At 35.0% G+C, this 12,963-nt stretch overlaps 2 protein-coding genes across 8 annotated transcripts; both read right to left on the minus strand.

Annotated features, from left to right (window-relative positions):
* Positions 1-302: 302 nt before the first annotated feature.
* LOC107004168 (ankyrin repeat-containing protein At5g02620-like) lies at positions 303-3,612 on the minus strand. Of its 2 annotated transcripts, XM_027912842.1 has the most exons (4): positions 3,365-3,612; positions 2,594-3,050; positions 1,767-2,176; positions 534-1,385 (listed from the first exon to the last, which is right to left on the minus strand). In XM_027912842.1, exons 2-4 carry the CDS (start codon positions 2,925-2,927, stop codon positions 534-536), a joined length of 1,596 nt encoding a protein of 531 aa, XP_027768643.1. In that variant the 5' UTR covers positions 2,928-3,050; positions 3,365-3,612. The 2 variants fall into 2 exon arrangements, with proteins under 2 accessions (XP_015057892.1, XP_027768643.1); XM_015202406.2 differs by lacking the exon at positions 3,365-3,612 and having other exon boundaries at positions 303-1,385; positions 2,594-2,927.
* Positions 3,613-4,339: 727 nt separating this feature from the next.
* LOC107002867 (nudix hydrolase 9) lies at positions 4,340-10,909 on the minus strand. Of its 6 annotated transcripts, none has more exons than XM_015201056.2 (9): positions 10,737-10,900; positions 10,591-10,665; positions 9,948-10,004; positions 9,620-9,702; positions 8,662-8,720; positions 7,380-7,528; positions 6,838-6,981; positions 5,669-5,827; positions 4,340-4,803 (listed from the first exon to the last, which is right to left on the minus strand). In XM_015201056.2, exons 1-9 carry the CDS (start codon positions 10,815-10,817, stop codon positions 4,669-4,671), a joined length of 942 nt encoding a protein of 313 aa, XP_015056542.1. In that variant the 5' UTR covers positions 10,818-10,900; the 3' UTR covers positions 4,340-4,668. The 6 variants fall into 6 exon arrangements, 5 of the variants coding, with proteins under 5 accessions (XP_015056542.1, XP_015056544.1, XP_015056543.1 ...); XR_003575280.1 differs by having other exon boundaries at positions 4,666-4,803; positions 5,669-5,822; positions 10,737-10,905; XM_015201058.2 differs by lacking the exon at positions 10,591-10,665.
* Positions 10,910-12,963: the final 2,054 nt, after the last annotated feature.

Below are 12,963 nucleotides of genomic sequence, written 5' to 3' on the forward strand. Positions count from 1 at the left end.
AGTAACTTTATTTAAATTATTTTTCATATTTTTACTTTTTAAAAATACGTTCAAACAATCAAATATTACACACTGATTTAATTATTTTCATTTATCGGAAAAAGTGTTTTCTAATTGTATATAAATTACATAAGAGACACAACTTACTCTTGCAACATCAATTATCATCATCATTATTATAAAAATTCCATCCTCTGCTATAAAGTACTATGTAGTTGGTATTATCGAACAAAAATCCTTCTCTAAAGTAACTCTAAAGATTTAAACTTAGATCGAAGGTCATTTAGTAAGTTGGAGGTTGAAGCGACATAAAAGTAGTGTTAACACACTACTAGTCTCAAAATTTTCCACCATATAAAAGTAGTGTTAACACAGTACTAGTCTCAAAATTTTCCACCATATAAAAGTAGTGTTAACACAGTACTAGTCTCAAAATTTTCCACCATATAAAAGTAGTGTAAAGATAGTACTAGTCTCAAAATTTTTGCAGCAAAAACAAAGCTCAATTGTCAAAGAAACAAAAAAGTTACATTTTATAAGGCATATATTTTGAATTCATTGTTGTCATCAGAGAGGGCTGAATCAGAGTATTCCATAGAGTTCCTTCTCATGCTCTTCTTGTTGGATGACTCGATGCGATGCTTAATGACCCAATATAACATTACTCCGATTGTTGAAGCCATTATAGTTGCCCCGAGTACTGTTACAATAACTGCCATCACCCAATAACGCGTGCCAACGACTACAAAAGATAGAGCCAAGTATGCAACTGATACAAACACACATGCTACCCACATTAGCTTGTTTATGATTGTCATCAACTTCTTCTTTGCTTTGCTCTCTATAGCCACCACTGTTGTCTGCACCACCACAACTGCTAGTGAAATGAATAACGCGATTGAGTCAAAGACAAAGAACACCAGGAATCCAGGGTGGTTTGATATGTTTGCTTCTCCAATTATATGGCCCTCTGGGAGGTTGGTCGGATCCATATAGTATTGCCCTGGCACTTGAAATATTCCTGCAAACGCAACTGTGGCAATGAGTACAGCTACAACTGTGGTTGAGTTGATCGCGTTGTTAAGCCCTTCTCTGTGCATCTTGTGCAACCGCTTAGCAATGCCTTGAATGCGTCTTCTAGTTTGTTTTGTGTGCTTTAACTGATCGTGAACCTCGTGCTTAATGTCACTAACGGTTTGCTTCAACTCTCTAGCTGGATTCGTTGCCTGTGGCTTTAGCACTCGGGCACTCTGAACCCCATATTCCTGCAGGATGGCTACTGTGTCAGCCTGTGACATTTTCTCAGCAGTGTCTAGAGCTGTTTCATGTGACCTATTGATAACTTCCGTGTCTGTTTCGTTCTGTGAGAGCAGCAATTTAACAACCTGCATAAGCTTAAAACAAGTCAGTTCTCCTCTGTGATCAACAATTACTCTTAATTTATACTATCAACAATTTGGATCATATATGAAGTAAGTTGTTCAAGTGCAAGGAATACATCCATGACATGTTAATAACACATGTAGACACGAAAAGAGTGTAAATTTTCGTCTCTAAGTGAAACACACGAAAAGATCAGCAATATTGTACAGCTTTCGTTTTCTGTCCCGGGCACAGAGAGCAGACCTAGGATTCAGTGTCTCATATTTACATGTGTGATAAATGACATTTCCACAAACTTCGCGCAGACGTTTTCTCATATTATTCTGTAAGTACTGTTTCCCATCTAACATCAGCTACAGAAAGAAGTTTTAGATGAAACATACCTCAGCCCTTCCTTTACGAGACGCTATATGCAAAGGTGTGTTTCCCTTATTGTCGACCATGTTAAGTAATGAAGGATCAGCGTTAGTGAGCTCCTCTACAACCTCAAGATTTTGTCCTTTGACAGCCATGTGAAGTGCGGTCTGTCCCTTGTTATCCATCCGCGTTGCGATCCCTGGCTCCTTACTCAAAAGAGCCTTCAAAACCTGCAAATGTCCATTTCTTGCTGAAGAATGTAATGCTGTTTTCCCATTACTTTTAGCTATAGTGGCCAAACTGCTTTGTTCCTCCAAGAGATAATTCACCATCTCTAAGTGCCCTTGGTTCGCTGCAGTATGCAAAGCTGTTGTATTTACTACATCAACAGTCATCGCAAGCTCGGGATGTGCTTCCATCAATACCTTCACCACATCTGCAACATTACCAAAAATGAACAAGCTAGTTCATCAAAAAATTCATAAACTAGACATCAGAATTGGTAAAGTTGCCTCCAAGTGACCAGAATGTCACAGGTTCGAGTTGTGGAATTTTTTTTGTAGAAATGCAGGTTAAGGCTGGACACAATAGACCATCGTATTCCGGCCCTTCCATAAATCAACCCCGCACATAGCTGAAGCTTAGTGCACCAGATTACCTTTTTTAGACATCAGAAAATGGAAAAGGCTATAATGATGCTATCTAGATAGCTTAGTTCAACTAAACTCAGTATAATTGACATGGAAAATTTCAATTTTTGAAACCCAAAACTTCAAAAGTAGAATAAATTTAGTGCTAAGAACATTAAAGATTTAATCCTAGATACGCGTCTGATGGAACATCGACAGCTTACCTAAATCTCCTTGTTTGGCAGCAATGTGCAGTGCATCAAAGCCGTTCCTGGCTTTGATTCCAGCTGCAACGAGATCATAGTACATGATCATCTCCCTAACCACCTCATAGTAACCATATTCAGCTGCAACATACAAAGGTGTCTCTCCAGCTGAATTCTGCTTTATCAATAACTCTGCCAATTCTTCCTCATCCGTTTCCTCGATAGTATTTTTGATTGCAACAAGATTTCCAGCTCTAGCTGCCGAATGCAAGGCACTATCATCGCGTTTCCCTGTTAATTGTTTCGTCATCTTTTTCCGGGGTGTAGTTGGCTGAGCTGCTGGTGTCTCCATCTTATTAAAAGTTCCCAATATGCTATGTATTCTTGTTCCCTCACAACACTTAAATCAACAAATCATGTTTTTCAACTCTAGTAAACTTTCAAGAAACAAACTTTATTGGATAATCACACATTCCTGGATTCATCAAAAGCAAAAATTCACTAACATTATCAATAGCCTGAAACAACAAAATCTTTTAAACATATTTTTTTCCACATGAAGATAAGACTTTCACTTTCAATCTTTAATTCATGAATTCCATTACACTAGCTAGCCAGCAATCAACAAAAAATAAAGCTTTTAAATTATATTTTTCCTAGGCCAGAATACCTGTCACCTCCCACCAACAACAAGTACCAGATATCCTATGTCTTGTTTTCATTCCTTAAGTATATAACACCATCAAAGATTGCAAAACTAAGACAAAGAAAAAAGGGAATTTTTTTCACCTGGGCATGAAAAAGTCTTCCACCTTTTTGCAATTTTCTTGATATAATTTCAAGAACCCCTCCAAAAGAAAGCTTTTTTATGATGAAAATTAACAACCTTTGTATATTGGTTTTTAGAAATGGAAGATAAGCTTCTTAAAAAGGACATGCATTAAACAACTTTAAAAAAATTAGAACCACCACCCTGAGTTCTTGAACAAAAAGAGAAAAAAAAAAAGAACCAAAAGAATGGAACTTTTTTTTTTTTGAAGTTGGTGGTGATGATTTGAATATTGAATTTCACATTAAGAATATTAATGGTCTATTTTTATTATAATATTATTTGTTTTTAAATAATTTGAGATGAAACTGAAGAAAAAAATTTGCTTCCTTTGGTTGGTCAATAGTTTCACTAACCATATTACCAGAAGGTCTAGACACCACACACATATATCTGTGCTGTAATTTTTTAGACACATCACTCCAAATATAGAAAGACAGACATCATGAAATATTTGAAAAAAGGCATAATATTTTCAGTTTTCAAAAATGAAAAATAATCCGAATGGTGTTTGGTTTGAATGTTTATTTTTTTCCCTTGGGAAGTTAACCCAAGAGGATTGGAATCTCGACTCACAACCTTAGGATTGAAGATAAGGATGTTTAACATAGTTTTTTCAATCCATTGTGGTGATAAAAACTTTGATTTCTTTTTCCGTATTATTTTAAAAAGCTCATATAGAAATCAGATATTGATTTAGAAATATAATTGACGTAATTTGCCTGGTGACAACTTGACTCTACTGCTTTTACAAAATTGATTATTTTGGAATAAACCTTTAAAGCTAGGAATTTAATTCTAACATAACACACACAATATGTTTAAGATAATAAAATTAAAAGGCATGACGATGTTCTTGATAATTCTTTGGTCCAGACGTTAGAAGTCGGTACATAAGCCTTGACAGAACAAGTAAAAGAGAAACGGGCAGCCAATATTCGAATAAATCAATTCATAAAACAAAAATAATGCAGCTCAATACATAGTAAAGAAGCAAAGACATATGTGTTTGCTTGTCATTCGACATGACAAAATTACATAATCTGTGTATGTTAGCTCACTTAGATTTCCATGGGAACTTTTCTTTTGATCAATGAAATAACAAATCAAGGAACGTGAGACAAACGTTGTATAAATAAGGCATACAAGAGATTAAGAGGCTACATTCCTCTTTCAGCAAATGATGTGATTACCTATCACTTGCCTTCATGTGATTGAACTTCAACGACTGTGAGACAAACATGAATAAATCAGGCAGACGAGATTAAGAGGCTACAAAGTTCTCATTCAGCAAAGGATGTGATAAGCTATCACTTGTGCCTTGTACCATTAATTTGTAGAGTGCATAGCCTCCTCTGTGGCAGCCAGGCATTTTAGAAGCCATGTTCTCTAGATCACTCTGACAAAAAAGAAAGAGTAGGAAATTAAGTCATGGATAAGTAATATGAGCTGGTGATGTCCGTAAATCATAAACAAAACAATAGTAAAGTAGTCCAGCACATGAACAACAGTCTTAAAATGCTCAAACTGAAACTTCGCATGACAAATACAATGCAAGCTTTAGCTGCTAAATGGCCCCAGATAGAACAGAAAGGAAATTCCTCTAAGGTTCATATTATGCAATTTCATGCTCAGAAGGGTAGAGGATTGTTTTGGTTAGAAGGATCTCATCCATTTTAAGGGTTTGAGTGATGCTTTGAATAAGAAGACGCCAGGATCAAGCATTGTGGAGCTGTAAGGTAGAACCAAAGGATAGATTTGCAATTATCACTTTCTATTACTCTTACTGTCTTACAACAGCTAGTGTTTTTATAATAGTTATGTCATGCAACTCAAACATTCACAACACTAACTCAGAAATAAGCTCCATGTTACAAATAATTTATTTCTATTCTAAAGAAACTAAAAATAGCAAATCACAACAAAATTGGGATGAATCAAACATTTTATGAATATTCTATGAGCGACAGGAGTTCTATATGATTGCAAAGATGACACTGATGCTACAAGTTTCCAGAAGGAATCTGAAAGACTCCAAATTTAACCACAAGCTCCAATTGGCTCCCACTTTAACTATATAGCTCCAGCCTTTCCGGAACACTCACATGCTGAGATGCTCCTTCCCCCCCCCCCCTCCCCCGCATGAGATTTCCGCTAGGTTAAGCTCCACGGAGCTCAACAAAAGTGGTTCCATACATAAGTTCAGGAAAAATTAAGAGATAAGACTAGTTACGGGAATTAATTTAACAATTTGTAAAACTAACCATTGAAACAGCATAAAGCTGAGTTGACTCGAAGCCATCCTGTGCACTAGAATACAGTTGTTGAATTTCATCTGAACGAAGATCGCATTTGATGAAGAAAAAAGCAGTTGGTCTAACATTCAATATTCTTCTGGATATACCAATAAAGATGGGGCTGGACTGAGTATAACATCAAAGATAAAGAATAAAGAACAAGAGTTAGATGGCTTCTACAAAATATGATTCAATCTTATCAATAGGAACGGCAATCCGAGTGTGCACGTAAAAACAACCCCCCTCAAGAATTGCAGAGAGCCATATTCATAAATAATTTACCAGTCTCCAACTGATCATATTATGAATACAACTTTATTTTGCAGCTGACAATCCATGTATCCTACATATTACGTATACTACATTTGTAAAAGATAACCTTTAGATGACAATATTAACCCCCAAAACACACAAAAAGAAATACATGTTGTAATGCTCAAACGATTTCCTCCTTAGCTAATTAAGTTTGTCATATATCAAAGTTCCCTAAATAATTCCCGTCACGGATGAAAAGACCATATTTGTAATGTGACAGTTAATTGAGTGATGAAAGTTTTGAGGTATATCTTACTGACAAATCAAGTAAGAAATCATAACTACGTGTTACTCGAAATACATGATCATATAAAGATTTGTATGTGACAAATTGACAACACCACCAATATTATAATTCTCAAAATCCGACGTGATTGTGCTATTTTTGTATAATTACCCAGAATGATATACAGGCTGAGGCCTGATAAGACACTACAAAATAGACACATTTCACTAGTCTGCCACCCAAAATTTCTGAGTATTAGGAATTACATGCTTATACGGATAGAGGAGTGAGAAGTGGAAAGTTTAAAAAAGAGTTGATAATAAACTTAATCATCATCCTCACAAATTGCAGACCAAGAAAAAGTCAAATACACCCCCACCCCCCCAACCCAAGAAAAATAAAAGAAGAAAAGGAATCAAATAATAATAGAGAAGAGAGAAAATAAGAGAAAAGAAAAGGTTGGAAGTATCACTATTAACAAAGGAAGCAGCCTTTCTCCCAATTAGTGTTTTTACTTCCTATAACAAATTGGAAAGGTCATACATGAAAGGAAGAAAGAAAGATGGCGATTAGAGTAACGAAAATCACCACTTACGAGGGAATCTGCAGGAGTTCCAATTTCTTCAACAACTTCACGGACAATGCTGTCAAACATTTCCTGAGAAACTTTGCTGTTAATCATGTGACATTGATTTAGCTCTTGGAAGCCTTCATGGGAGATTATTCCGACTTCTTGGGGCTGTTAAAAGCATAAAATATAATCATGCCATGCATTGCTTATTACCTGGACATATTTGGGTCATTGTAATCAAAGAATCCACAGCTTAATCTTGGTACAAAACAAGAGTGATTTGCATGAAAGCAGGCGATATTCTAATTAAATAACCCTATAACACAATAGTTTGCTGATTTCTTAAAAGCAGGTGAAGTTAAGGAAATACAGATGACAAGTTACCCAACTTAAAATTACGTTTCAATTAAAATGTCTATCCAGAAGTTATTTTCAACATGAAATTGTTAAGTGTAGCTTGTTGGGTTGCAACCATTTTTGCCCCTCCCATTTTGAACTGCGAAAGCTTATATTTATCAGAAATTCATTACCAATCAAAGTTGTCCTTACTACATGAAGTGAGATACCTCTGGATGGCCTCCAGGAAAAACAAAATATCCAGGGAATTCTCCAACTTTATTACTTCTCTGAAGCACAAGTATTCTTCTGTCAGAAGTCTCCACAACTGCACCATTACCAAGAGGACTTGATGTGTGCTGACACTGTATACAATCATCTGCAGGAAACCAATTAAATCTCTTACTACAAATGAAAAATAGGTTTTCGACCTGGAATATCACTTAGAATAATATTCATCCCCTTTTGAGTACTCGAACTGCCGGTTCTCTGAAATGTCACGCCATGTTGCATCACAAAAGAAATTGCATCCTTTTTAGAATTCTTAAGGCATCAAAATTCAAATTAGCTGCAGATTGTATTTTGGAATGTTTAAAAGAGAAAAGAAGAGGAAACCAAAAGAAATAAGAAAAAGGTTGTGGTTATATTGCAGTTCATATATGATGCATGCACACCACTCCGTGCTAAGGGATTCAAGAGCTTTGCATCAAGTCGCTACTTCAGAGACTTGGAAGGAACATGGAATGAAGGCCTGAAGCTCAAAACCCTGATGAAATGGAAGTACAGAACTCCACTTGGAGGTATACTTGGAGCAGGGAGAAGGACTCGCTTGCAATATGAGATTCTAAGCTTGATGTGACTGCACCTCAAGTTGCATTCAGCCTAAAACTTTAAGGCTCGCTTTTGGAGTTGTGTAGAAGGACGCGACGCAAGAGAGAGATGCGACGCAAGAGCTACGTCGCATACTACACTGGCAGCCCGTTTGGGCTGTTTCTGTAAATATTTAAGTTTCATTTTGGGCATTTATGTAATAGCTAGCCTGGACTACAAATAGAGGAGAATAGCTCATTTAGACTTGGATTATTTTGAGATTATATAAATTGGAAGAGCGGAACTCTTGTGGGAGTGGGGCTATGGCCTATGTTGCTAAACAATGTTTGGGATTGCTTGCTTGAAGATTTCATTGCCTCTTGAGGGTTATCTCAGGTAGATTGCTTGCTCGAAGAATTAATCGCCTCTTGAGGGTTATCTTATAGATTTGGTGCTTGTTTTTGGATTCTTAATTGTAGGTTTTGGCTTTCATATAACCATTGTTGTCGATTAGTTCCTTACTTGTGTCTATCTTCTATCCTTTATTTCTTGTTATTAGAGTTTAGGGTCTCTTTCTATTTCCGCATTATCGATATAATGTCAATATAGCAGTTATGTTGGACATATAAAAGGTATAAGTACAATCATTTCCAACAGTAAGAAGGAAGGCAGACAACCAATTGTATATCATTGGAAGCTTACCATCAGATGGAACAAGAAATCTTTCCCACATAGGACTTAAATTTGTTCCCACGAATGTCCTGATGAGAATTTTTTTTCAAATGTTAGAAGATCATTTTATCCTCTATTTTTCGCTCTTCCTCTATACAAGTAAATGCATGGATACAAGTAAAGTGTAGACGGCACATGGCAGACATTTACAAGTTCTCGTTTTTCAGACCCCAAGATTTTAACAACACAAATAAAAACATAAACAGTGGTATGGAAGATGCCTCATATAGCTATTGATGAGCAAATATACAATTGAAATCAGGGAAGATGACAAATTAAAGGGGGATTGATATGTATGAAAACAATTTGGCAGAACTTCAGAAAGTAAACCTAGATTTTCAAGACATGGAGCATACAACACCAGAGATCTAATTCTCCATTTTACAGTAGATGGTATCCCTTGCAAAAAGTAGTGCCTAAACAGCATAAAGAAGAATCAGTAAAATAGAAAATCTTGAAGTTTCCACAACTACGCTGAAAGTTAAGCAGATACCTTCTGGTAAGAAAAGAGTTTTAATTTGGGATTCCGGAGTGTTAATATGCTGTCACCACTATCAGTATCTTCATTCTGCAATACGTATTTTTTTAAACACCGGTGATTTCGGCAATACTAACTGCAGATGTCAACCAGAAATGTGGAGAAACTAAAAAAATGGGCTGGGGAGGATTCAATGTGCTGCCTGGTGTAATTAATGTTGATTCCCAACTACAAGAAATATGGTATTCTAAAGAACAAATCACATTAAATGATTCATGGTTCGGACGTTCTGGAGATAAGATTGGGACAACAAATTAGCTTGTCCGAATTGCACTGGGCAGAGTAAATCATTATAGTTTTCCATCACATGCACATCAAATGGAAAATCACATACTTAAATGAAAAGACAATGGAAGGAAGGAAAGAAGAAGGAGAAATATAGAGAAGAACCTATAATCTGTCAGACCAAGATGAAGGGAAACGTGAGGTTGTTGCTTGGGATCATTCTCTACATTGAAGTTGTATCCACCATACTGTAAAATCAGCATATAGAAGAAAAACTTAAGAGGAATAAATCAGGATATGCAGCTTATTGGGTGAATCTGATAAACGAGAAATGACCAGGTATACTCTCTTATAAGCAAGTAGCCACTGTGGTCATAAAAGTGAGTGACAAACACTAACTGTCCAAAATCTAGATTGAACAGCTATTAGTCAAACACTCTGTTATTCAGAATTAAAAGTAGAACATATGCAATGGCAAAAGCATGCAGCATACCCTGAACTTTGTTCCATTGTAAAGTGATGAACTTTGTTCAACTCTTGCATCCCATATCTAACAAACCTTACACCATTCAAAAGATTCAGAACAAATTTGGTATTTGTAGAAGTGATAATTATAACTTTTGATCGTACAGACTATTGACGAGAAAACTAGATTTTGATATTTGGCCTTTCAATCAGGAATGATTCCAACAATCAGCAAAAGTTAGTATCATTGGTGAAATATGCTTTCTGTTTCTTGTTGCATGAAACCATAACTATTTGGAAGTCAAACATTTTATCTTGACTGTGAACTTTTTCAAATGTTTCCTGCACATCTTCTGTTAAAAGACTCTGATATATAGTACTTCACGTCTAATTTTAACTCGAAAAATACAAGGAATCAACATCCAATTTCATTGACAATTAGCATTAACCTCACGGCTCATGCTCCTTCGTCCTGTTATTCCTTCTTTTTGGAACAAACTAAGCAGCATTAATTGATGAGTACATACCAGCTCAGTACAGCAGATAGATTACACATGGTAAAGAAGCTAGCAAATTTTCCTTTGTACTTTTCATACTAAAAATAACTAGTTTTAACTTATGAATCCAGAAACACGAAAAGATGTCGAAAAAGAAGGAGAATGTAACAGAACCTCAGAAATGGACTTCTCCAAAGTATGATCTGTATGGGGAATCCTATCGTATACTTCATCGAAAACAACTGACACCTTATACCAAATGAACAAATTCAGATCACAAAAAATGAGCATACAGAAGAAAAAAAATAAGGTAAAGTAACCTGTGAAGGAGATAAACCAGAAGGACATGATAAGAGCAGCTTGAATTCGTGACCTCCATCACAGCTGAGCTTCTCCTCCATTTTGTTTTCTCCGATTGAACACACAGAGAAACGCTCGATTGATCAAATTACAGTGAAATTGTAGGAGAAGATGAGTTAATGGGCCTCAGCCGGGTGTAGTTCGAGTTTTACCGGGCGAAGTGCCACAAGTAACTGTTTTTTGGACTTATTTAAATAATAGCCAATAATTATGAAGTTTTAAAGTTTAGCCACTTCAAAATCAATTTCATACATCTCTGTTTAAAGTTTTCAAATTCAAACCTTCAAAAATTATCTTTTAACTTATGAATAATCAATTAAGTGATAAGATTTATATTAAATGAACGTTCGTGAGAGCATTAGTTAGGTATTTGTATAAAATTAACATATAGCAGTCGATGAACAAATGATTCGACTGGTGTTGACTCTTGGGTGGGTGCTTAAGGCTCTTTTGGTATTGTTAAATTTGAGTTTGAATCTCACTATTAACATGTATTTTTTTATATTTTTGACTCCGTCTCTTTCAAAGCATACAACCTTAAAATTTTAAATTCGCCATTGCAACGTTCTATTAATTTTCGATGTAATCTACCATTGGTTTATGTCAATGTACAAGTTCAAACATGTAAAAGGTTTGTAGATCAAAGTTTTTGAGTTATTTAATTATTAGAAGGTTACGTCAAAATATGGCACCGAATGCCGATCACAAATCGGATGGTGACATCGATAGTTAATGCTTTACAAACCCGTGCAATTTTCAATAATGTTCTCCCTAATGAGGTAATGTTCAAGAGTATCACAATGACCCTAAATATAGATAATTCACTCGATTAGATCAGAATTTTATAGGTTAAGCTTAAAGATATTTTATTTTGGGTTAATATCAATTTATTCAAGTACTGTTATATAATTTTTTAAACCCTCGAATATGTTCGAAAGATCTCGAAATGATCTTTCAGTTCGGGGGAGAATTCGCAAAATTTCGTTTCCATCGAGAATTGAATTGACCTTTAAATATAATCTTAAAAATTGATGAGCGCAAATTAATATTTAATTTCAACCTGTTTTTAAGAGTTTTTATTTGCATATTCTCATATTAAATATATGAAATACTATCTACTTAGTATTTATTTATATCACAGTTATAAATTAAATATTTTGCTCATCTGAAATCAAAATAACTCGAAAGAAATTAAATTGTATTTTTTTTTTCCATAGAATACATGTTGAGTAAATCATCTTGTTTATTTGGTTGGTATGATATTTAGTGATTTTTCCACTTCGAAAGCAAGAAGTTACATTAACCAATATTTTGATGATTGAGAAATGTTAGTATCGATATTAAATGAAATTGACACAAGTAGTACTACTTAAGTATCTAACGTCTTAGTAAATGGAGAATGAGACTTCACAATCTTAGCTTCTTACATTGAAATTTGAAAGGTGTTTGTTTTATCGAAAAATGATTTCGAGAAGAGTTCGTTTTATTTTAAGGGTATTTTCGACTTTAGANCGGAAAAATGCCATGAGAGAAATGCAATTTTTCAAAAACATAGCAATTTAAACAATTTAAACAACAAATTACAAGTTAGTCAAACAGTTAGTCTTAGGGTTAGAATCCTCCGTCCCCAGCGGAGTCGCCATTTCTGTTTTATCGAAAAATGATTTCGAGAAGAGTTCGTTTTATTTTAAGGGTATTTTCGACTTTAGAAGTCGCCACTTAATTTTTAAGAAAAATCAAGAAAACTTTGTTTCCAAAAACAACTTAAACAGAAAAAATCGTTTTGGAAATAATTTAAGGGGTTCGGGATTCCTATTAGTGTCTTAGGAAGGTGTAAGGCACCTAAGACACTCCGCTAACTTACGGTTTTCCGGCGATTAACTTATTTGACTATTTTTGTTTTAACCTTTGCAAATTGAAGTTTGAATTTTATCAGAATTTACTTAGCCAAATTCACAAGTTGAAATATTTGTTGTTTATCTTATATTTTTGCGAGTCCGTTTCGTAGCTTAACTTCCTTATGATTTTTATTTAAACGAGTTTTACGAGTTTGAAACATTATTGCTTTAAGACTTAGTTTTAGCTTGATAAAAGAGTAGGGCGTTTCGAAGGGGATTTGGAGTTTTCTAATCCTAAACTAACGGAATTCAAGACAAAAGAACGTAAACAAGTAGTAAAGAGAGAGAG

The sequence above is a fragment of the Solanum pennellii genome, chromosome 11 (assembly GCF_001406875.1).
Source record: "Solanum pennellii chromosome 11, SPENNV200".
NCBI lineage: Eukaryota > Viridiplantae > Streptophyta > Magnoliopsida > Solanales > Solanaceae > Solanum > Solanum pennellii.

Coding starts and splice junctions, on each gene's coding strand:
- LOC107004168 (XM_015202406.2), bottom strand. CDS start 2,927: ATGGAGACACCAGCAGCTCAGCCAACTACACCCCGGAAAAAGATGACG. Junction 2,177..2,593: donor TGCCAAACAAGGAGATTTAG/GTAAGCTGTCGA, acceptor GTAATGTTGCAG/ATGTGGTGAAGGTATTGATG. Junction 1,386..1,766: donor CTCGTAAAGGAAGGGCTGAG/GTATGTTTCATC, acceptor AAGCTTATGCAG/GTTGTTAAATTGCTGCTCTC.
- LOC107002867 (XM_015201056.2), bottom strand. CDS start 10,817: ATGGAGGAGAAGCTCAGCTGTGATGGAGGTCACGAATTCAAGCTGCTC. Junction 9,703..9,947: donor ACAATGGAACAAAGTTCAGG/GTATGCTGCATG, acceptor CTGATTTTACAG/TATGGTGGATACAACTTCAA. Junction 6,982..7,379: donor TTCCTGGAGGCCATCCAGAG/GTATCTCACTTC, acceptor TGCTTTTAACAG/CCCCAAGAAGTCGGAATAAT.